This window comes from Heptranchias perlo, chromosome 23, assembly GCF_035084215.1.
Source record: "Heptranchias perlo isolate sHepPer1 chromosome 23, sHepPer1.hap1, whole genome shotgun sequence".
Classification (NCBI taxonomy): domain Eukaryota; kingdom Metazoa; phylum Chordata; class Chondrichthyes; order Hexanchiformes; family Hexanchidae; genus Heptranchias; species Heptranchias perlo.
This window is the reverse complement of record NC_090347.1, coordinates 11,515,055-11,540,934: the sequence shown is the minus strand read 5'-3', so window position 1 is coordinate 11,540,934 and position 25,880 is coordinate 11,515,055. Positions and strand designations below refer to the sequence as shown.

At 42.8% G+C, this 25,880-nt stretch overlaps 1 protein-coding gene across 3 annotated transcripts in view; it reads right to left on the bottom strand.

The window, feature by feature from the left end:
* LOC137341097 (CDP-diacylglycerol--glycerol-3-phosphate 3-phosphatidyltransferase, mitochondrial) overlaps window positions 1-19,571 on the bottom strand; it is a 92,888-nt gene extending 73,317 nt beyond the window's left edge. For all 3 annotated transcript variants that reach the window (XR_010966959.1, XM_068004016.1, XM_068004017.1), the window contains exons 1-6: window positions 19,441-19,571; window positions 16,673-16,868; window positions 13,995-14,072; window positions 12,429-12,528; window positions 11,322-11,511; window positions 10,106-10,284 (exon numbers count right to left, since the gene is read on the bottom strand). Coding sequence is in view for 2 of the 3 variants with exons in the window: in XM_068004016.1 (XP_067860117.1) it covers window positions 10,106-10,284; window positions 11,322-11,511; window positions 12,429-12,528; window positions 13,995-14,072; window positions 16,673-16,868; window positions 19,441-19,565 (868 nt within the window). In the remaining variant the exon portion in view is untranslated. The remainder of the gene's footprint in view (window positions 1-10,105; window positions 10,285-11,321; window positions 11,512-12,428; window positions 12,529-13,994; window positions 14,073-16,672; window positions 16,869-19,440) is intronic.
* Between the last annotated feature and the right edge of the window lie 6,309 nt (window positions 19,572-25,880).

The window sequence follows — 25,880 nt, the reverse complement described above, 5'->3', positions numbered from 1 at the left end:
AGGTTTCAGAGTAAAAGACGACCCAAGAAAAGTGAATGTTTTTTAGCCTGTCAAAAGGATGAGTATGGTGCAATTTACTATTTGTCATGAGAAGAGTAACGAGACCAATGCATGTTTAGGTGGAAATTACTTCAAATGTTTGTCTATTTGTTCACTTAACAATTGCAAATAAACTGGTTTGTGGGCTCACATCCAGCTTCATCTCATCAAAGTATGAGGTAGTACGCCATCCGGAAAATTGACAATGTTTACTTGGAGACACATGAAAAGATCACGATATTCAAGTCATATAACAAGGAGGTCCCATTGTTATTCTCTCCCCCACCACACCGAGGTTACACTATCATATAACTAGATATTGGGCAGTACATCAAACTACTGAATGAAAGAAAAGTGGGGAAAGCTTATGGGAATGATCAGCATTACTGAACCAGAGAGAATATCTAAAACAGGCACAAAATTTGTAACTGTGCCATTATAAATTCATGGTGCACCACATGCACCTCACAATCACTAAATAGTGAAAAGGTTTATTTTATCTAAACACCTGCAAGGGCTGACTACCAACAGTAATTGCGGAGAGGCAGGATATGATTCATTTGTGGTGGGGGTCAGGTGATCAGCAAGTGATCGGCTAACATTGGTGAGTTACTCCTTGACCTGGAATAAATGTGGACAATATTACATTGCTGTCAGTAACATTTTATAACAGTTTTCACACCAAAATTAAGAACTGGAGTAATAAAATAAATTTAAAAAGGGGACTGAAAGGATTATGGGCACAGAGAGGGTTTGTGGGATTAGTGCTGCTACCCGTGGAGATTGGTTGGGCCAAACTCTATATAATTCATGCATGGAAAGTACCCACTTGGGTAAGTTACCAGCAGACAACTGGTGCCCAAGGAATCAGGAGTCAACACTTCTACAGAGGGGAGGGAAAGGGAAAAAAAAAACTGAGATTAAAAACTATTTTTCAAGTCATTGTATACTGTTGGAAATTAATAGAGATTCATAGAAATCACATGATGGCTGTCTGAAGTGAGAAAGGGTTAAAGCCAGACTCTCGTCTGACTGGAGTTGTGTGTTTTTAGAATGTTGACTTTACTCCCCATGGTGTCCAATCTTTTCTGGCATAGTTAGTGCAATAAAAAGGACCTACGTGGTTAATTGTTGGTCTAGCGCAAGAAACTTTCTTATCTAATTGCTCCAATAATGTGCTGTCAGCAACTACACCGTATCACTTCAGGCAACATAAGAGTGTAACATATCAAACGCTTATTAATAATTTGAGTGCAAACCCATTTAATTCAAGCAGTATTGCAACAATTGGGAAAAAATTAGATAAGAATATACTGCCAAATCTGTTACATGTAATAGATCGGGTTGGGTCGAGAAAGAAAAGTTAGTTAATCACAATTGCATGTCGCAGCACTGGCTTTGCCAAGACTGAATAAGAACTCCAGCACTGCACTATACTCCAGTCTCTTGTTTACTGCATCTAAAACAACACATGAAGTTTATGACAACTGGACGTAGGAGTAGAGTTGTGTGGTTGCAGTTTCTGGTGAGCCTCTGTAGTTGAAAGAACAAATAGAATTAGTAACAATTGACACCTAGGGCTCGATGTGACCAGGGCAGCGGGTTTGCGGTGGGGGGGCGTCGATTGGGCGTGTGGGTAACGTGCCCGGTGAAATCAGTCTGCCCCGCGTGCAATCGCAGGCTGATTGGATCCACTTACCTCTTGTTCCGGGTTCCCCGCTGCTGAGCTGCGCGGCGGGCGGACTGCGCATGCGCAGTAAGGTCTGTCAGCTGGAGGAGCTCTATTTAAAGGGGCAGTCCTCCACTGACTGATGCTGCAAGAAATAGGAAAAATTACAGCATGGAGCAGCCCAGGGGGAAGGCTGCTCCCAGGTTAATGATGCCTCACTCCAGGTATCATTGGATGGGGTGAGGAGGAGGGGGGAGGACAGAGATCATCCCCCCCCGGCGGGAGGGAGGAAGCGGCCTGCCTCTGCCACCAAGAAGGCCTGGCTCGAGGTGGCAGAGGAGGTCACCTGCACCACCAACATATCGCCCACCTGCATACAGTGCAGGAGGCGCTGCAATGACCTAAGTAGGTCAGCCAAAGTGAGTACACTTACTCATTCCCCTATACTCTGTCTGCCACATCACCGTCCCCACCCCACATCTCCTTCTGCACAGCCAACACTACTCTATCACATCACTCCTCACACCCACTCAAACCTCATCCTCATCTTACCTGCACTTACTCACCTCGCCAGTACTCATCCCGCCACTACCACTCAACCCAATCCTCATACAATCCCATGGCTCTATCTCATACTCACCCTCTCGTGCATCTCTTTCACAGTCAGCCTCACTCAACCTGCCACTACCTGTGCTGCAGCCTTAGGGCATGCATCACATATGTGCAGTAGGAAGCGTAAGGCAAACGTGTCATGAGCATGAAGGGGATGCACAAGGGTGTTTGAGGGTTTGTCATGGTTTTTACTTCTATTTAATTTCTGATCAACTCACATTACATATTATATTGGCACCACTACTGCCACGTCTTTGCGAATCCTGTCCGGTTTGTGCAATAATGCCCTTTCCTGAGGATCACTATGAAGACCCACAACTGATGCCACCCATTGTGTCACTGCTGAGTGGGTGTAGGTGTATTCGCAGGGCTCTTTTGTGCAGACGACTGAGAGACGTCGGCGATGTCCCCGGTGGCACCCTGGAAGGATGCGGAGGAGAAGTTGTTGAGGGCAGTGGTGACTTGACAGTGACAGGTAAGATGATGGTGCTCGGGCCAGCCGGGAGCAGCTCGGCAAGAAGGAGGCTGCAGATGTCCACGACTACATGTCGAGTGACTCTGAGCCTCCGTGTGCACTGCTGCTCAGAGAGATCCAGGAACCTGAGCCTCGGTCTGTGGACCCTGTGGCGAGGGTAGTGCCCTCTGCGACGCCTCTCTCTCTGCGGTTGCCCTCCCTCCTGCTGTGCAGGTGGATGTGTCACAGCACTGTGTTGTAGAGCTCCACATGTCAGAGGTGGACAGCGTGGCCGGCGAGGCTGTTTGCCTTCAGAGGAGGTCATGACTGCAGCTACAGTGGCTCCCATCCGGAAGATGCACATCTGAGGGGGTCCACAAGGTAGGTACATGTGTCTGGACACCGGGGTAAGTGTGCAAGTTGGTGAATTTTATTGTTAGGAGGAGGGTGGTGGAGGCCAAACTTTATCCAAGGTGACAGAGTGGCCTCCTGCAATGAGTGAGGGTCTCCCCCGCCCCCCCAACACCCCAGCTGTCAAATGGACCTTTGCAGCTGCCACAGGCTGATGGCTGCAACACGTCCATTTGAACTGGGAGTGTTTCCCCCAGTACGGGAAACAGTCCCAGTTGTTTGCAAAATGCCACCCCTCCTAAAATTGCCGGCGGGAGTCCCACACGCGGGGGCTGCACGCGCATGTCAGCGCGTCAGTGGGGAATCCGGAAATGGGGCGGGTTGGAGCCGGGCTCCCGACCCGCCCCGGGAATCCACGATTTTCATAGCCCCCCCCTCCCCGCCAGGAACGCACCCGATCGCGGGTGCTAAAATCGAGCCCCTAATTTTGGGTGCAGGAAGTTGGGACCACGATGCTCACCAGGCAAGAATTCCGGATGCAAATTGGCAAACACTTGCCTCACACCTCTGAAGCTATTGTGAAATTCTGGAACTCTTCGACTAGTTTACATTTTTTTAAAAAGACTACATATCATAGACTGGTTTTCAAATAGATGAAAGAAATGGCCTTTTCCAGTAAATGCTCCTATGAAGCGCCTTGGGACGTTTTACTACATTAAAGGCACTATATAAATACAAGTTGTTGAGGGTCAGTGAGACTTGAAGAAAACTACTGGTATCATAAATTTGCTGTTATATTTGGAGACATCTGAACTCCTCTCCATAATCCTTCATTTAGTAATTAATCAAAAACTGTGCTCTACTGGAAGATATTCCAGAGAGGCTGTTGTTTATTAGGAGCCAGTTCAAATGCTGGTTATGCTGAAAATGCTCAGGAAAAATGACAACTGTGCCACTTGACCCCTTTCGTACACATCATATTATTATAGATAGTTCAAAATGTCATATTCCCATAATCTGTTTCATTCTCAGCAGATTTCAGTGCTCAAGTTAGAACTACAGAAAATATAATCACCAATTTTGGGGAAAAGTGGCTTTAAAGTCTTTGAATTCTTTGAGGAAGTAACAGAAAGGTTAGATAAGGATAATGCAGTAGATGTAATATATTTGGATTTTCAAAAGGCCTTCGATAAGGCACCGCATAGTAGTCTAAGGTCAGAGCATATGGAGCTAGGGGACAAGTAGCAGAATGAATAGCAAGCTGGCTACAAAACAGAAAACAGAGAGTAGGGATAAAAGGTAGATACTCAGGCTGGTAAAAGGTGGGAAGTGGTGTTCCACAAGGATCAGTGCTGGGACCACCGTTGTTCACCATTTACATAAATGATTTGGACTTGGGAATCGGAAGTACAATTTCAAAATTTACAGACAACACCAAATTGAGGCGATAAAATACAGGAAGGTATTAATAAACTTGCAGAATGGGTGTGTAATTGGCAAATGAATTTCAATGTAGATAAGTGTGAGGTATTATATTTTGGTAGGAAGAATAAGGGGGCCACATACTGCTTGGATAATAAGGGTCTAAATGGGGTAGAGGAGCAATGAGACCTGGGGGTACAGATTTTTAAAAAAATCACTAAAAGTAGCGACTCAGGTTAATAAGGCCATTTTGAAAAAGCAAACCGAGCACTGGGGTTCTTTTCTGGAGGGATAGAATTGAAAAGCAGGGAAGTTATCTTAAACTTGTATAGAACCTTGGTTAGACCACACTTGGAGTACTGTGCACAGTTCTGGAATCCATATTCTAGAAAGGACACAGAGGCAATGGAGAAGTTGCAAAAAAAGATTTACAAGGGTGATACCAGAACTGAGCGCTTATACCTATCAGGAAAGATTGAGCCAGCTGGGGCTCTTTTCTCCAGAAAAAAGACTGAGGGGCGACCTGATCGAGGTCTTTAAGATTATGAAAGGATTTGATAGGGTAGACGTAGAGAAAATGTTTCCGCTTGCGGGGAGACCAGAACTAGGGGCCATAAATATAAGATAGTCCAATGGGGAATTCAGGAGAAACTTCTTTACCCAGAGAGTGATTAGAATGTGAAACTCACTACCACAAGGAGTAGATGAGGTGACTCGCATAGATGTATTTAAGGGGAAGCTAGATAAACACATGAGGGAGAAAGGAATCGAAGGATATGTTGATAGCGTTAGATGAAGTAGGAAGGGAAGAGGCTCGTGTGGAGCACAAACACCAGCATGGACCTGTTGGGCCGAATGGCCTGTTTCTGTGCTGTAAGTTCTATGTAATTCTATGTAAAATTATTCAAATGTGTAGTTATGTCTTTCCGTCATCACTCAAATAAATGTTGCTTGTAATATCCATCCCGAGTATTGGGAAATATAACCGGAATGGGGGTAATATTCTGGCATGGGTGGAGGATTAGTTATCTAACAGGAAGCAGAGTTGGGATAAATGGTTCATTCTCGGACTGGCAACCAGTAGCCAGTGGTGTTCCGCAGGGGTCGGTGCTGGGTCCCCAACTCTTTACAATCTATATTAACGATTTGGAGGAGGGGACCGAGTGTAACATATCAAAGTTTGCAGATGATACAAAGATGGGAGGGAAAGTGGAGAGTGAGGAGGACATAAAAAACCTACAGGGGGATATAGACAGGCTGGGTGAGTGGGTGGAGATTTGGCAGATGCAATACAATATTGGAAAATGTGAGGTTATGCACTTTGGCAGGAAAAATCAGAGAGCAGGTTATTATCTTAATGGCGTGAAACTGGAAAGTACTGCAGTACAAAGGGATCTGGGGGTCCTAGTGCAAGAAAATCAAAAAGTTAGTATGCAGGTGCAGCAGGTGATCAAGAAGGCCAACGGAATGTTGGCTTTTATTGCTAGGGGGATAGAATATAAAAACAGGGAGGTATTGCTGCAGTTATATAAGGTATTGGTGAGACCGCACCTAGAATACTGCATACAATTTTGGTGTCCATACTTAAGAAAAGACATACTTGCTCTCGAGGCAGTACAAAGAAGGTTCACTCGGTTAATCCCGGGGATGAGGGGGCGGACATATGAGGAGAGGTTGAGTAGATTGGGACTCTACTCATGGGAGTTCAGAAGAATGAGAGGCGATCTTATTGAAACATATAAGATTGTGAAGGGGCTTGATCGGGTGGATGCGGTAAGGATGTTTCCAAGGATGGGTGAAACTAGAACGAGGGGGCATAATCTTAGAATAAGGGGCTGCTCTTTCAAAACTGAGATGAGGAGAAACTTCTTCACTCAGAGGGTAGTAGGTCTGTGGAATTTGCTGCCCCAGGAAGCTGTGGAAGCTACATCATTAAATAAATTTAAAACAGAAATAGACAGTTTCCTAGAAGTAAAAGGAATTAGGGGCTACGGGGAGCGGGCAGGAAATTGGACATGAATTTAGATTTGAGGTTAGGATCAGATCAGCCATGATCTTATTGAATGGCGCAGCAGGCTCGAGGGGCCGATTGGCCTACTCCTGCTCCTATTTCTTATGTTCTTATAATGAACAGTTACATTGGCCCACATAACGAACTGTAGAATTTTCAGTGTTAAATGTACCCATTGTAAATACTGCATATTTCTCAGGTAGCTCTGCTACAGGTACTGTATTACATGTCTTTCAAGCACTACAGCTAAAAAGTTGACGTAACAGTAAAGGTACATTTTGTTCCATTAAGAAATGGAACAGTAATTGATAGATGAAATGTTGATACCTTCAATTTCCTTGATGCTTCACCCAAGTATCTGTGCTTTTCTTTGACTAAAGTTAAAATCCTAACTTGTGGAACCATGTCCTTCCAGAATCACATTCTCAATTTGTGCCAATTTTATGCATGACGTAGCCCAGTTTTAATCGTGATTTTCATTTACAGTAATTCAATAAAAATGTAGATCACATGAACCAAGTGCAGGAAACCATATTCATAATACAGTCTGGGCTCACGGCTGCACCGTGAGTGCTTATTTGCGTGGAGGGAGTATGCAGCTTCCGCTAACAGAAGGTCTCTGGAACATAAATTTCAAGAACTGAATGTTTCAGGGTTGGCATTTTCTCTCCACCCACGTGCAATTCTCAATTCCAAAGAAGTCCCTGCAGACGACATTAGTAAGGATAATGTGTTCGTCAAGTAGTCAATGGACTGAAATGAACAGTTCTTATACGTTCTGGCAACAGCCCTATGACGAAGACATTATGATTATTCACAAATCAATATTATGGAAAATCCACTTTCCTGTATTTGAAGTGACGATTTAATTTAGTAGGTAATTTAAACATCTTTAGAGACAAAAAATTGCCAAAATAACAATTCTTCAAACAGATTATTTACATATCATAATTGAGCCACAGTTTTGGTTCCACAACCATAGTTAGAAAAATCACAGAAACAACAGCTTGATCTGGTGTCCCACCTTGACAGATTTTCAAAATTAAGTCCATTTTGAAATATTAAGAAACTTGAAATGTATAAAAAGACTAATCATTTGTCTCTAGTTATATAACGAACTTTAAAGATCCTCACAACAAAATAATTGCAGTGTAACATTCAAACACACCACAGGATATTTCCCAAACATCTATTATATACTAAAAACAGTAGGTGGGTCACAGCATTTAATTTCAAAAATGCATTGAAAAGCCCTACGTCAACTGTGTGTGTCAGTTTTCCATTACGCTACCTGCAAGATGTTACACCTATAGGTGCGACACTATGATATGGGTTTTCAATATTAGTAACACCTTAACAACTAAATCAGTTCGAAGACATGATTAAGAAAAGCTGCTGTCAGCCTACATGCCATTACCACTGGGTGTTGCTGTGGAGCAGCCCAAGGTTCTGTGTCTCAGGTGGTGTCAGCCATGGGTGTTTGCACAAAAGATCTCGAGGATGTTGCATATTTCATTTTAAAATCTATTTGAACTATTGAAATTAATATTCTAACTATATCACTAGCCGTTCTCATTTTCAGCTCCAGGTGATGCATTGGTGGGCTCTGTGATTTCCTACCTCCTAACCCATTAATTGCGGGCCTGCCTCAGAAGCAGCCGTCATAGCTAATATCATGCTTCTCGTCCTTCTCAACTAGCTGCTCCTGCTCTGGTATCGGCTCCTGATATGGCCAACCGACACCTGTCTGCCTCAGTGTACTGACAGCTGTGGTATTAGGGGCGTCTGCCCAGAGCAGAAGCCTTTCCATTTTTATGCTATGGCTGTTGGAGCAGGTGGGAGACTGCGGCCAGGAGTATAGGCCTCTCAATTTTTTATGCTGTGATAATAGAGAGGGGCTAAAAGGGACTTCTCCTCCTCCATCACCCTTCTCTTCTCCCCTCCCATTCCCGTCCTCCTCCCCACCAACTCCCCTCCTTCCTGCCCCACCCTTTTACCCCTTTTTCACCCACTCTCCTCCTCGGTCCAATTATTATGCCCCCGCCCTCTAACACTGCAATGCCATAGGAGGTTGACCAGTTCATTTCTTTAAATTGAGAAACACAGGTGAAGGGCTAAGAGCCAAGGTTGAAAATAATAGGAAAGTAGACAAGATAAATTAGGAAGTAGTGATTAGACGATACCAAGCTTAGGTTTTAAAAGCAGGTAAATTGTATGAGAAAGGGAAGACAAAGATGTAACTAGTTGCACAGTTTTGAGGTCCTGAAAAGGGAGTCAGAATAGGATGAAACAAATGAGTCTGGATTTCAACACGGTGAAGATGCAAGAAAAAGGAAGAAAGTATACTTGGAGCTTACTAAGAACAAGAGGAAAGCTTATGGGGCACAGTGGCCTCATCAGTGTCAATGAAATTAAAGATCCTGTGACAAGAGGTTATGGTGTCAGTAAGAGAAGGATCAGCCATCAGATGTCAACTTTTTTCATGTGTCCTGACCCAAGTGTTAAAAACCACTCTAGGTATGTGAAGAGTATTCGAGTCTTTTGACTTCGAAGTGGGGAAAATAAGTATTTAGCACAAATAAGGGGATGTGGGAATTACGTTTGAAAAGTGAGGAGATCGCAAGGATAAGGATATAAATAAATGGAGAACAAAAATTGGAGCCACCAAAGGTAAGAGCTGGCTGGAAGTGTGGGAATTGTATTTGAGATCAGAAGAGATAGTGAGGCCAAGAATGTTGATAGATAAAGGATCAAGGTTGGCACCATCAAGAGGCAGTAGCTGTTGGACATGAGGACATGGAGAAACTGAGCCTTTGTAGGATTGAAAGAACTTTAATTTTCATTGCCCCAAAGGGCTTCAAGGAGGTGAAGATGCAGTGATTCAGCCAGTGCGCTGAGAGAAATAAAAATTGTATGCACAGAGAATTTTTATGGGAGTAGAGTAGAATCATCAGCAAGAGAGTGGATAGGATTAGACAATGGTTGCAGAACTAGAAAATTTGAAACCTTTTTAGAAGATGACCAAATCGCATGTCACACTAAATAGGTTTGCCAATTTTACATTGCATTCAACATCTGTAATCTTGAAGTTAATCAAAACTTTGGATAGATGAGATTTAACTGTGGCAAGATATCTACAGCAAAAAAATCTGACAGCCATCAGTCAGACTGGTCAATTTTCATTAAAAATCACTCGTGATTCTTGTACTGTATATGAACAAAAATATTTTCACTAAGTTAGAATTCCAGGAGTAATCATGTTTGCTATTTTACGAACCCATGGATGGAATCTGGGGCAACTTTAGACCGGACTGCTTCAAGTAGCTCGGTGCTGTGGAGAGTGAGAAGTGTGGAGACTTTTCTTACACGCATCATCCATTCGGCTTCAAAAACAGATTGTCTTCTTCATATGTACATTTCAAAACATAAAGTAACTAAATTTGTAACTACTTCATTTAATTTTGTCAACAGAAAAAAAAAATATCAGAGGGTACAGGCTCCAAGACAGATTAAGTCTGTTTGTTGAAAAATCGTAGATTTACCCTACCTGTGAATGGGTGGACCATTCCTGGTTTTACATCAGCTGTATCATTCTGCTGTAACTGAAGTGAGACATCACTGACTGCATTAACCAGCTCATCAAAGAAATCTGCTATCTCACGGCAATCATGGAGTAAAACGTAACGATCCTGTCGATTCGTAAAGTAGGAATCACTCAGATTTGCTCTGGAGAGTTTATCAAAAAAGTCAATTTTATTATTTGAATTAAGGCCTGAAGACTGCAATATTATTTCAGTTCCCAAAACTCCAGCATCTTCAGCACACTGTAACTAGCATTACTGCACCAAACATACCATACAGACTCCACTCTTCCCCGACTTACCTTTTTGCCATTCCACACAGTGGTTCAAGATGCCACTGAATCAACGAGTGGTCTCACAATCACACTAGATCCAACCTTATGCCAGCTTGGCCTTCCCCTGGAAATCAAGAATGCCTCCACACACCTGCTTCCTCCGGCACCATGCAAGATTGCAGAATTCTCACTTAACAATGAAAAGGGGCCCATACAAAGGGAGCCGCACCAAGTCCCACTCACCCGTCACCCCTGTGCTCGCTGACCCACACTGGCTCCCAATCCACCAACGCCTCGAACTTAAAATTCTCATCGTCATGTTCAAATCCTTTCATGGCCACGCCCCTCTCTACCTCTGTAACCTCGTCCAGCCCAACAACCCTCCAAGAACTCTGCATTCCTCCAACTCTGGCATCTTACACATTCCCCACTCACTTCAACCCACCATTAGGCAGCCGGGACTTCAGCTGTCTAGCCTCCGAGCTCTGGTATTCTCTCTCTAAACTTCTCCACCTCGCTCTCATTTAAGACACTCTTTGAAACCTACCTCTTTGACCAAGCTTTTTAGTGACCCTTCCCAATATCTCCTTTTTTGGCACGGTGTTAATTTGTGTATATTATGCTCGTGAAATGCCCTGAGACGTTGTACTACACTAAAGGCACTATATAAATGCAAGTTGTTGTATTTTCCCAAGAGAGGGGGTAGAGAAGAGAGAGAACATATAATGTATTTGCTTCTTCAGCCCTCAAATGATATGTAGCACATTGCACACATATTACTTATACCTCACAAATGGGTCAGCCTAATAAATCACAAGACCAGTCCCGAATGAGTTATGGTCAGTACCATAAATGAAATTGAAGTGATTAATATTTCTTTTTAAATTCAAGCTTTTTTCATACTCACCCACTAATAATGACATTGTTATCGAAGAGGTAGACTTTGATGTGTTGCAGTCCAATTGTCTCGTTGAACCGCTCTGGAATAAGGAGTTTAAGAATACCCCTGAGATCTGGGGTGTGATACAAAGAAACGCGCACTTGATTTGGAAACTTCTTTAACAGTGGAATCAGCATTGTTCGAGAGTTCTTCTTACCTAGAGGAGTAGCACAATACAATTACAACTAGAAGGACTAGCAACACCTAGTTAAAAATTCCCCTGTCATACCAGTTAATGGGGAGGATTTTATAAATTGCAGTCATAACAAATGCACACAAAACTCCAAATGGTACTATAAAAAAGGACCAGCTTTTAAAAAAAAATATTTTCCACTTTGGAGCGTGCTTTGTAGATTTTAAACGAGTGGCTTACATTAAACAAGCAGCTTACATTAAACAAGCCTGGTCTTTCTAGTCTCTCTTATTCATCTCCCTACGCTTCGCACTATTGATGACTGAGAATATGGACAGACAGCGTGCTCCCAGGTTTCTACCTGTACCGTCTGTGGTCAGACCCGAGCATTGCCGGGGGAGGAGAGGGAGAAAGGAAGCAATTAACATTTTTTCTTGTTGTTTTGTGGGGAAAGGCCTGAATTCTGCTTCACATTTTTATCAATTATAAAAAGGAACCTGGATCAGCAGTTACCAAATTAAAAATGGACTACAACAGAAAGCCTTTTGAAGAAATCTGTAATAATTTTAATGCACCCAATTTAATGCCAACTTTTAGCAACCACAGTTAAAGTACAAGCCAAATCTACGTTAATAAAACGTGCAATACTAACTTTATCCTTCCAATACACACACTACTGGTGAAACCTTTCACTGTGTCTCCAAATTACAATGCAAAATATCCAATACACAACAGGTGGTAAACTACAGCTTTATGTATTACAGTGCTATGTATATTAATGAGAGAAAGCATGCATAACACGTACAACAACTGGACTTCATTAATCACCATTAAATACAATGTAATATTAGCTTTTCATAAATTAACCTAATGTAATCGTATCCTTACATTTAAGGAATATGTAAATTTTTATACGGTAACAAATGTTACCTTCTACACACCTCTAGACCCTCTTGTGCAATCTAGCAGAACAGAAACTCTAAGATCAGATATCATAGTCTCCTCCTGTGATCTTTGCAGTGTTTCCTCTATGCAATCTACCTGATAAAATCAAGGAGACAAACCATATACTTTGTTAGTTGAAGCTGAAAGATCAATTCCGTTAGCACTAACAAAACTTCAGTTTTCATTTTAATTTTCAGTTCTAGAAAACCAAATAAGTTATTAACGCCCCCTCCAATCAAACAAGGGTGTTTTCTTGATTTCAGACATTAAATTGTCTTAAATTTCCATTTTCTAGTGTTGTTTTATCTGTGTAACTTGGCAAAGTAGGAACAGTGAGAAGTGACATCATCAGTACAAGATTTACATATTTTCATTTATCATTCAAAAATAGACCAACTTTACCAAGTCTGGACAGTGTATTTCTTACAATATTAGGGACACTTCAAATGGATTACGTATGCTTTTCATTACAAATCAAATGCCATTTATATCAATTATATAGACGAGGTACAGAACCACTATATCAATGGTACAATTTGTTCCCATTTGAGTTATATATACAATTATATCTAGATATAAAATACATCTACTTCACATCCAGCACGCACTGTTACAGATGTAATTTTTTTTTTAAAAGCCAGATATTTCACCCAGGGTTCTTCTAATCTGAAGCCTAAAATGTACAAACAAATTAGTGACCTCTAATTGAGCTCAGCAATTTACAAACAGCTACAATTACCTGGATTCCCATGGCCTTAAAAGGGTCAGGCCAGTTTAGCAGAAGTCCAAAACCAGCTCGTGTAACTTTTTAAAATTCCATCACTGCATTCATAGAAATGTTGCCCCAATTTGTCAAGTAAGCACAAACATTGCTTGGGCTACCTCTCTGTAAAAGAGGCCAACGCAATCAAAGATTTGGAGACAAAACTAACCAACTCCCCAAAATGTCACAACGCTCTTATTCTGCAGACGGCAAAACGTTTAACCATCCTGCTCGGGAGATCATATTTTGTAACGGTGATGGATTTCCTTCCCATTGACCTGCAGATACTCTTTCGACCAAAGCTTCCCCAAACTAGATGCATGGTTCAGCAAACATCAGGGTTTAAAAGAAGTCTTTTTTTTCCCTCAAATAAATTTCCCCTTCCTTCCCCAGATATTCCTCCCAGAAACAAAAGGCAGCAGGATAAGCTACTCACAGGCCTCTGTAGAGGCTCTTGTACCAGCCAGAGATCTATGACAGCAGTAAGAAGGGACTCACTAAATAACATCCCCACTCTGTGGGGAACCATCCAGCCTCCACTTGTAGTTCCAATGGCATTACTAAAATCAGGAACTCTTTGTGTGGGAACATTTTAGCCACAAAGCAATGCTGTGCACAGTGCATCTGAAGCTACAATATGCTGCACTGTCTAACTCTCAATCATTTACGGCCTCTAATTATTATACGGTTGTACTTTGTGTGCTTTAATTACCATATTATTCCTTAATTCTCATAAAAACACACAAAATAAAATACCATTCAATAATTAACTTCTGTGGTCCTCCAGTATGTTACCCACCAGCTCCTGTTCCAAAGGTCCTGTTCCGAGGTACAAAGATGCCATAACTATTCTCTTCTTAGCCATTTTGATGTGTTCCTATTTATACAAATCAAAACGTTATTTAAATTCAGTTGACTATTAAGCAATTTATAAGTAAGTGTTGTACCTTTCAGCATAAATCTGAGGCAAAAGGAATGTACTAGATATTAAAAGCCTCAACCCCCAACATTTGTTCAGACTATAACTCTTGCCACTGGGAATGATACCCACATATTTTGACCTTGTGTATGACCATACTGCCTGTTCATATACATAGTGGTGAAGTTAGAGTTGGCAACTTATTAGAATCCTTGTTTTGATTACAAATCAGGAACTATTGTTATTATAAAAAAAGTAAGAAAGCACAGCTGTGCAAGCAACAATGCTTTATTTATTATTCATGATGTGGAGATGCCGGTGATGGACTGGGGTGGACAAATGTAAGGAATCTTACAACACCAGGTTATAGTCCAACAAATTTATTTTAAAATCACAAGCTTTCGGAGATTATCTCCTTCGTCAGATGATTGAAAGCAATGCTGTGCACAGTGCATCTGAAGCTACAATCATCTTTCAATCATCTGACGAAGGAGATAATCTCCGAAAGCTTGTGATTTTAAAATAAATTTGTTGGACTATAACCTGGTGTTGTAAGATTCCTTACATTTATTTATTATTCATGTATTATTGTGGTATAAATCATAATCCAATTATAATTTTTAATTCGGATTTAGTTTATACTAGTACAATTTTGAATGAAATGTTCTTCTTCTATGTATTTAGCTTTATAGATTTAATACAGCCAAGAGTTAAAGGAGTTTTTTTTTTTAAAAAAGCTTAAAATCAGTTTGTCTCCGGATACAAAAATAAGCAAGTTACACTTTTCTTTTCGTATTGTGTCAATTTTGTGCTCCTCAATACAAGGGATGCAATTACCAACAAATGAAAATTTCCCAATTTTTTCACCCAACGTCAGGTACAGCCTGGGCTGGACACAGGATAAAGCTTATATTACTCCACATCTTAAACCCCAATCAGAAGAACAAGTTTCCGGTATGACATTTACAGTCCCCACACCAGCCACCCTTCCTCCCCTGATTAACACTGCAAGTTAGTATCGAAATTTGGACTGTTTTGTACAACGGACATACACACAGCATCAAATGGGTCGAGGGGGCTCAAACCCATTTCACTTGGTGCTTACCGCTACGGAAGGGGGAGACGTTTAGCCCCTTAGTTTGAGTGGAGTAAAATTCAGATCCCACAGATGAAGGAACTAATTGTGTCCCAGTTTGATTGTTACTGTCGCTTGATTGCAGTAAAATAGAATTGCACATTTTAATATGAAATCCCCAAGCACAAACAGAGCCTCATGGCTCTTGTATTCCATTTTCAGTCCCAATTAGGCCCAACTGTGTCACATATAGGCCAGACTGGGTAAGGATGGCAGGTGTCCTTCTCTAAATGACACGTGTGAACCAGTTGGGTTTTTACAACAATTTCACAGCTTCATGGTCACGTCTACTGATACCAGCTTTTTATGGGGACGGCCATTTAAGACTGAGATGAGGAGGAATTTCTTCACCCAGAGGGTTGTGAATCTTCAGAATTCTCTACCCCAGAGGGCTGTGGATGCTCAGTTGTTGAGTATATTCAAGGCTGAGATAGATAAATTCTTGGACTCTAGGGGAATCAGGGGATATGGGGATCGGACAGGAAAGTGGAGTTGAGGTCGAAGATCAGCCGTGATCTGATTGAATGGCAGAGCAGGCTTGAGGGGACGTATGGCCTACTCCTGCTCCTATTTCTTCTGTTCTTACGTTCTTATTACTTTTTTAAAATTCATTCTCAGGATGTGGGCATCACTGGCAAGGCCGGTATTTATTGCCCATCCTTAGTTACCCTGAGACAGTGGTGGTGGGCCACCTTCTTCAACTGCTGCAGTTTAGCAGTTTGATACAACTGCCACTTGAGAGGACAGTTAACAGTCAACCACGTTGGTGTGAGACAGGAGTCACATATAGGCCAGACTGGATAAGGATGGCAGGTGACATGAACCAATTGGGTTTTTACAACAACCTCACAGCTTCACAGTCACTTCTACTGATAACATTTTTTTTTAAATGTAATTCAAATTCTCAAACTGCCAAGGTGGGATTTGAACTCACATTCTCTGGATCATTAGTCTAGGCCTCTGAATTACAGTAACATAACCACTTCACTACCACACTGGTGAGTCAATTCTTTGAAACCTCGCATATCCATCGTTAAAAACTCTTCAACTTAACAGTCATCCATCACAGGAAACGGTTTAGATTTTATGCAAAAGTATTATCCAAATCAAAGCTCGAGACAGAAAGAAACTAGATACAGTTGCATCCTCTGATGCCATGAACAAAAGGAACAAGTACGACAGAAAACTACCATATTCTGATAAAGTGTAGGAGCCCAGGACACACGTGCATGTGAAATGGTAGTGCGTATATATAGAAACAGTAATTGCTATTTGATGGGATAAAGATGGGTTTGTGGAAGGGCATATACAAAAGACAATTCCAGTATTGAAAAACTGAATGTTCCTAGCCTCTACTGATCGAATTTAGAAGGCATCCTATGCACGAGATGATAATCCGTTTTGCTTGCCTAAATTAACTCACCTTCATTGTACCATAGAATTCCGAGGGGGAATTTAGAACCTTCACCTGACTGCCTGAAATTCCAAAAGCTGGAACAAGCTCCCCAATCCATTGGAATCGCTGAATATTGTGTGCAGAAACACAGCAAGGAGGAGAGGGTAGGTCAGCCCATGGTTTGGTTTGAGCCAGTAATGGCGCCAACAGCAGATATGAAGACCTAGGCACAAAAAAAAATTCTTGTTTAAAAAAAAGCAACAGGGTAGTTGTGAGTGAGCACCAGTATTTTCATGGACAGTAGTTGTTACAGGTTGCTGATCAAGTTCACCTTACATAGATATTCATGACATGACAAAAAGGTATTCAATCAAAAGAAATTAGTAACTATCTATATTTATCAGAACACACTAATAATTAATAGTTTCAATTTCTAAAGTTCAGTGTTGTCCACGGCAGTTTTCAAAACGTAAGCTTCTCTCAATATGAGATGTGTGTTTTTTTTCTTTTCACAAACACTGTGGTCCACCAAAGGTTCCAATCTGGTTGGAACATGGGACAGATAGCAGATCTCAAGGCTCACTGTTTATTCATCCATCCACACACATCTTGGAAAATCAAAAATAGAACTAATAAGATTTCCACATTTCAGCCCCCCCGTAAGTCTTGTGATGTTTTATAACAGTGCAACGTCACAAGTTCCAACAGGAAAGCTGGATCGGCTGTTAACAGTTTCCAAGAGAGATTCTCCTGCCCACTCGAGATATACAGACTGAGAGAAACGTTTTGAGTGTGTCCCACTTTGTTAGAGATGCAAAATAGTCTTGAAAAGAGAGAGGAAGAGGACGGTTGTTGCTTTTTAAAAATTGGATCTTAGGGGAGCCAGGGATTTACAATCAGTTGCCAATTTACAAAGAAACAATTATTCTCTAATTGGCCTCAGGATGTGCCTATTTACAGCAATCAGACTCTGTGCCATTAAGGGGATACTGTTCCACTTTAGCAGAATAATGGTGCATTACATGGTGCAAAATGGAAACATAAGAAATAGGAGCAAGAGTAGGCCATACGGCCCCATGAGCCTGCTCCACCATTCAATCAGATCATGACTGATCGTCTACCTCAACTCCACTTTCCCGCCCTATTCCCATATCCCCCAATTCCCCTAGTGTCCAAAAATCTATCGATCTCAGTCTTCAACATACTCAAAGACTGAACATTCACAGCCCTCTGGGGTAGAAAATTCCAAGTTCTAGACTCTCCAGCCAGGGAAAACAGTCTCTCAGCATCTAGCCTGTCAAGCCCACTCAGAATCTTATATGTTTCAATGAGATCACCTCTCATTCTTCTAAACTCCAATGAATATGGGCCCATTCTACTCAATCTCTCCTTATAGGACAACTTTCTCATCCCATGAATCAATCTAGTGAATACTCCTGTCATTATAAAACACAGCATCTAACTTACTGTAATTCCTTTGAAAAATGACAACACATCTTACTAATTTTAAAATCAAAAGGCCAACCAGAAGTTAGTCATGGCATATGTGTAACATTAATATTTGATCACATTTTAATAGGTTAGGAACAAGAGTAGGCCATTCAGCCCCTCGAGCCTGCTCTGCCATTCAATTAGATCATGGCTGATCTGTACCTCAACTCCATTTACCCACTTTAGTATCCTTTGATACCCAACAAAATCTATCGATCTGCCTTGAAAGCTCAAATTGTCCCAGCGTCCACAGTCTGGGACAACTGGAGCTTTCAAGACTGAATACAAGTGGAATACAATTTATATCTAACAAGTGGGCAGGTCTCATTGTCAGTTATCAAGTCAGCACCACAAGCGGTTTATAGATCATACAATGTGGTTCCACATCATTTGTTATGCCATACATTAGTAATAAAATGGGAATGATAAAAGTTAGAATTGGATATTCATTGTAAATGCAAAGGATGGCAACTCTCAGATTGTGGATTTCAGTGATTTCACAGTTAAACTTGTTCCTTACAGTTCTCAATGCAACAATAAAGTCTATGAAATACAAAGAAATTGTGCAGACTTTGAGTATGATCAGGCTAACTCTCACTTCTTCAAAACAGTTTAAAATCGTTTCAATAATTCCCCATAGGTATATTCTGCCAAGAGGTCCCATTGTCCAAAGTACAGCAGCCAAAAACAATCTTGAATCACTGCTTTAATCTTATGGTGATTTTTTTTTTAAAAGCAGATCTTAAATAATTCTAACATTGTTATGTGAGCAAAGTGGGCGAATTCAAAACCACTTAATTCCCAATATATTTTCCAGAAACACAATTCCTAAGTTTTGTCAAGTGTTCCTAAACGTTCCTGTTCCAACCAGATTGGAACCATGGGATTTCTTATAGGCGGTTTAAATTATTATAATAATAATAATAATTTTGTTTAAAGTTGTTACTGCGGTAGAGGAAGGGAAACGTTGAGTCTCTGCGTTCAGTGCTCTAAAAGGGCTGACGAGAGGCTGATCAGCCCCCACAGTCACTGGAGACACCCACCGGCCGGGAAGCTGGTACACCGCGTTTCACAGGATGCAAGAGGTTTCCAGTAACTGTTGCTAATGATGGTTTCACGTTATCCTGTGAGTGAGAGGGGAAAAGCCCTCCGCTCCTGTTCACCGCAGTAAACCGGCCTCCCAGGGTCAGCGGCCTGAGACTCCTCCCTTTACTCACTCCCCTCACACACACACACACAGCAAGGGGGGAGGGGGGAAAAAAACCCCGGCCGGGAAAAGGCGAGATTCGGGGCCGTGAACTCACCTCCGCTCCCTCCTCCTCCTCAGCCCCACTTTAATCCTCGTCAAACCGGCAGCAAAAGGTTTTAACACCAAGGCCAACAGCCTGTGCACCGCCATGGGAGCCGCCATCGCTGCGGAGTGAAGCATCCTGGGAGAGGTCAGCAGGGTCAAGCCTGCACACTGCAGCCTCCACTCATCCCTATGGTTTAAAGCAAGCTTTGCTGGGTCACTGAACAAATAAACACACTCCATAGGAAAGGGGGGCCGAAAAATCACCAAAAAAAGAGTCACTGTTGTGATACGATTGGATGTCTTTCAAAAAAAAAAGAAAAAATACACACTCCATAGGTCTGCAATCTAACACTTCATCACAGCCCTCGACAGCTGTCTATGGTTTTTGTTGTCAAAACAGAAAATGCTGACTTAACCTTTTCCTTTTTACAGATGCTGGCAGACCTGCTGTGCATATTTCCAGTATTTTCTGAATTTGCTCCAGATTTACAGCGTTTGCAGTTGTTTTATTTACATTGCTTTCGTGTTGTGCTTTGTTCTTTTCTTATTTTCTTTGGCTGTAAAGCGCTTTGGGACGTCCTGAGGTCGTGAAATATGAATGCAACTTCTTTCTTTTTCGTTTTGTACGTTGTTGCCATGTACAAGAAAATTTTTCTCGATGGCCTTGAAATTGTGTTCGGTATTAGGGTCCAAACGCAATTCCATGACATTATAAGACCATAAGAGAGGAGCAGGAGCAGCCTGCTCCGCCATTTAATGAGATCATGGCTGATCTGATTTTTACCTCAACTCCACTTTCCCGCCCTTTCCCCATATCCTTTGACTCCCTTGCTGATCAAAAATTTGTCTAACTCAGCCTTGAATGTATTCAATGACTCAGCCTCCACAGCTTTTTGGGGTAAAGCATTTCAAAGATTCACGACCCGCTGGGAGAAGAAATTCCTCCTCATTTCCATCTTAAACGGGCGACCCCTTATTCTGAGACTATGCCCCCTAGTTTTAGATTCCCCCATGAGGGGTAACATCCTCTCAGCGTCTACCCTATCGAGTCTCCTCAGAACCTTGTATGTTTCACTATGATCTTCTCTCATTCTTCTAAACTCCAATGAGTATAGATCCAACCTGTTCAACCTTTCCTCATAAGATAACCCTTCCATATCCGGAATCAACGTAGTGAACCTTCTCTGAACTGCCTCCAATGCAAGTATGTCCTTCCTTAAATAAGGGCACCAGAACTGTACGCAGTACTCCAGGTATGGTCTCACCAGCACCCTGTACAGTTGTAGCATGACTTCCCTGCTTTTATACTCCATCCCCCTAGAAATAAAGGACAATATTCCGTTTGCCTTCCGAATTACCTGCTGCACCTGTATGTTGACTTTTTGTGTTTCATGTACAAGGACACCCAGATCCCTCTGTAGCGCAGCATTTTGTAGTATTTCTCCATTCAAATAATATTTTGCTTCTTTATTTTTCCTCCCAAAATGGATGACTTCACATTTTCCCACATTATATTCCATCTGCCAAATTTTTGCCCACTCGCTTAACCTGTCAATATCCCTTTGCAGACACTTTCTGTCCTCATCGCAACTTGCTTTTCCACCTATCTTTGTATCATCAGCAAATTTGGCCACAAGACACTCTGTTCCTTCATCCAAGTCGTTGATATATATTGTAAATAGTTGAGGCTCCAGCACTGATCCCTGCGGCACCCCACTAGTTACAGATTGCCATTTTGAAAATGACCCTTTTATCCCGACTCTTTGTTTTCTGTTAGTTAGCCAATCCTCTATCCTTGCCAGTATATTACCCCCAACACCATGAGCTCTTGTGCGGTAATCTTTTATATGGCACCTTATTGAATGACTTTTGGAAATCCAAATACACTGCATCCATTGGGCAGCATTTTAGCACCCGCTATCGGGTGCGTTCCTGGCGGGGGGGCCCCGAAAATCGTGAAATCCCCGAGCGGGACTGGAGCCCGCCTCGAACCCGCGCACTTCCGGGTTCCCCGCTGACGCACCGGCGTGCGCGCGCAGCCCCCGCTGGTGGGAATCCCGCAGGCAATTAAAGCCAGCAGGATGCCACTTGAAGGTATTTATTTGGCTTGTTCAGGTCATTAACTGACCTGATTAAGGGATTATGTGAGGAGGGGTGGGATTTTAGAGCAAACTGAGACTGTTTCCCACACTGGGGGAAACACTCCCAGTTCAAATGGACGTGTTGCAGCCATCAGCCTGTGGCAGCTGCAAAGGTCCATTTGACAGCTGGGGTGGGGGTGGGGGGGAGACCCTCACTCATTGCAGGAGGCCACTCTGTCACTTGGGACAAAGTTTGGCCTCCACCACCCTCCTCCTGACAATCAAAGTCACCAACTTGCACACTTACCCCGGTGTCCAGACACATGTACCTACCTTGCGGACCCCCTCAGACGTACATCTTCCGGATGGGGGCCGCCGTAGGTGCAGTCATGACCTCCTCGGAGGGCGAACAGCATCACCAGCCTCGCCGGCCACGCCGTCCACCTCTGACACGTGGAGCTCCACAACAGAGTGCTGTGACACATCCACCTGCACAGCAGAAGGGAGGGCTACCGCAGAGAGAGATGCGTCGCAGAGGGCACTACCCTCGCCACAGGGTCCACAGACAGAGGCTCAGCTCCCTGGACCTCTCTGAGCAGCAGTGCACACGGAGGCTCAGAGTCACTCGACATGTAGTCATGGACATCTGCAGCCTCCTTCATGCCGAGCTGCTCCTGGCTGGCCCGAGCACCATCTTCTTACCTGTCGCTGTCAAAGTCACCACTGCCCTCAACAACTTCTCCTCCGCATCCTTCCAGGGTGCAACCGGGGACATCGCCGACGTCTCTCAGCCGTCTGCACAAAGGAGCCCTGCAAATACACCTACACCCACTCTGCAGTGACACAATGGGTGGCATCAGTTGTGGGTCTTCATAGTGATCCTCAGGAAAGGGCATTATTGCACAGACCAGACAAGATTCGCGAAGACATGGCAGTAGTGGTGCCAATATAATATGTAATGTGAGTTGGTCAGAAATTCAATATAAGTAACAACCATGACAAACCCTCAAACACCCTTGTGCATCCCCTTCATGCTCACGACACGTTTGCCTTACGCTGCCTACTGCACATATGTGATGCATGCCCTGTGGCTGCAGCACAGGTAGTGGCAGGTTGAGTGAGGCTGGCCGTGAAAGAGATGCATGAGAGGGTGAGTATGAGATAGAGCCATGAGATTGTATGAGGATTGGGTTGAGTGGTAGTGGCGGGATGAGTACTGGCGAGGTGAGTAGGTGCAGGTACGATGAGGATGAGGTTTGAGTGGGTATGAGGGGTGATGTGACAGAGTAGTGTTGGCAGTGCAGAAGGAGATGTGTGTTGGGGGTGGTGGTGTGGCAGACGGAGTGTAGGGGAAAGACTACGTGTACTCACTTTGGCTGATCTATTGAGGTCATTGGAGCACCTCCTGCACTGTATGCAGGTGGGCGATATGTTGGTGGTGCTGGTGACCTCCTCTGCCACCTTGAGCCAGGCCTTCCTGCCGGGAGGAAGATCTCTGTCCTCCCCCTCCTCCTCACCCAATGTATTGATACCTGGAGTGAGGCATCATTAAACTGGGAGCAGCCTTCCCCCTGGGCTGCTCCATGCTGTGATTTTTTCTGTTTGTTGCAGCATCTGTCAGTGGAGGACTACCCCTTTAAATAGAGCTCCTCCAGCTGACAGATCTTACTGCGCATGCGCAGCCCGCCCAACGCGCAGATCAGCAGTGGGGAACCCGGAAGACAAGGTAAGTGGATCCAAGTATGCTACAATCGCGCGGGGAGCTGACTAATTTAACCCGGCATATTACCCACGCGCCCGACAGCCCCCCCGCCGAGAACCCGCAGCTCTGCTAACATCGGGCCCATTGGTTCCCCTTTATCCACCCTGCCCGTTACTTCCTCAAAGAACTCTAATAAATTTGTCAGACATGATTTCCCCTTCATAAAACCATGTTGACTCTCCTTGATTGTATTATGAGTCTCCAAATGTCCTGCTACTACTTCCTTAATAATGGATTCTAGCGTTTTCCCAATGACAGATGTTAGGCTAAGTGGACTATAGCAGTTACCTGCTTTCTATCTCACTCCCTTCTTGAATAGGGGTGTTACGTTTGCGGTTTTCCAATCCGCTGGGACCTTTCCAGAATCTGGTGATTTCTGAAAGATTACAACCAATGCATCCACTATCTCTGTAGCCACTTCCTTTAAGACCCTCGGATGCAAGCCATCAGGTCCAGGGAACTTGTCAGCCTTTAGACCCATTAGTTTACCTAGTACTTTTTCTCTAGTGATAGTGATTGTTTTTAGTTCCTCCCCTTGATTTTCTACTATTATCGGTATGTTATTAGTGTCGTCTACTGTGAAGACAGATACAAAATATCTGTTAAATTCCTCTGCCATTTCCTTGTTTTCCATTATTATTTCCCCAGTCTCATCCTCTAAGGGACCAATGTTTACTTTAGCTATCCTCTTCCTTTTTATTCTTTTGTCTGCTATTTTAACAGAAATGTTAACTCATTTAAAATAAATTAATTAACACCCCCTTTAAAATTAGGAGCCAGAGGAATTCATACAAATGGGTTAACAATTCATACACTAATATTGCACGGTAGAATTTCAAAGCTAATAAGATTGTCACTAAAAGGTGCAATTGAATTTTATCATCCATAAAACTAAATTAACCCTTCAGCCCTAGAGCTCTAAATGCCTCAACTACCAACGATAATTTGTCATCTCTGAGTCAAAAGGTTGTGAGTTCATAGTCCCGCTCCAGTGACTTGAGCGCGTAATCTAAGCTGATACCTGAGTGCAGTACTGAGGGAGTGCTGCACTGTTGGAGGTGCCATCTTTTGGATGAGATGTTAAACTGAGGCCCAACCTGCTCTCTCAGGTGGACGTAAAAGATCTCATGGCACTATTCGAAGAAGAGCAGGGGAGTTCTGTCCGGTGTCCTGGCCAATATTTATCCCTCAACATAAGAACATAAGAAATAGGAGTAGGCCATACGGCCCCTCGATCCTGCTCCGCTATTCAATAGGATCATGGTTGATCTTCTACCTCAACTCCACGTTCCCACCCTATCCCCATATCCCTTGATATCTTTAGTGTCCAAAAATCCATCGATCTCAGTCTTGAATGTACTCAATGACTGAACATCCACAGCCTTCTGGGGTAGAGAATTCCAAAGATTCTGAGTGAAGAAACTTTTCCTCATCTCGGTCCTAAATGGCCAAGCCCTTACCTTGAGACTATGAACCCTAGTTCTAGACTCTCTAGCCAGGGGAAACAGCCTCTCAGCATGTACCTTGTCATGCCCTCTAAGAATTTTATACGTTTCAATGAGATCTCTTCTCATTCTTCTAAATTCCAGAGAATATAGGCCCATTCTACTCAATTTCTCCTCATATGACAACCCTCTCATCCAACATCACTTTAAAATAAAACTGACTATCTGATCATTATCTCATTGCTGTTTGTGGAACTTTGCTATGAGCAAATTGGCTGCCGCATTTCCTACATTACAACAGTGATCACACTTCAAAAAGTACTTCATTGGTTGTAAAGTGATTTGGGAGGTCATGAAAGGCGCTATAAAAATGCAAGTTCTATCTATCTAATGTGGCTGAGCCATATAGGCTAAGAAGGCCCCAAATTTCAGACATGATCTGTGTTGATTTGAAACAATGAATACACTGTGTTAGGAAGGAGAAATGTCATCCAAAGTTCCTACTGCTGATTGCTATTCAGTGACCCCTGGTGATACATAGCTGTAATGCCCCTCAAGGAAACTAGCCCACTGTCACTCACTATCTAGGCTCACACATGAAGAATGACTACTTTGGTGACATACCAGAGCGTGAAGTGTTCTATGTTAACAAGGAGGAAGGGAGAAAAGGGAAATAACCTTAGGGTGTCTTTACAACATTTTTGCAAACAGCGGTCCTGATTTTCATATCACTGCTGTAATGTGAATAGAGCAGCACACAGCACCACGAAAGAGGTGGCTTTCCCCGTGCTACCAGCAAAAATAAATAACTGACATCATGGCATGCTACCACTTTTTCCGGCCAGAGGCAAGTTACACACATCCCACCTGGAGAAGCCAGCAGTGTGGTTTTTTTATATTCCTGGCCTGCACTAATCATTCCCAGGCATCATGAACGGCCTACAGTGTGCAAGACTGTACATGCATAGCGTTGATGCCGATGCTGTGGAATCTGCCCTGAAGTGTAAATGGATTCCACAACAGCAGGAATCCCAGCAATATTCAAGATAGTTTCAAATAGAAGAAGCAGTCTTTTAGGTTTTGAGAAATGAAAATTTGTATTTACTCCAAATGTGTTTTATAATTTAGATTACATCATGCTTATAGGTTTGTCACCATGTCT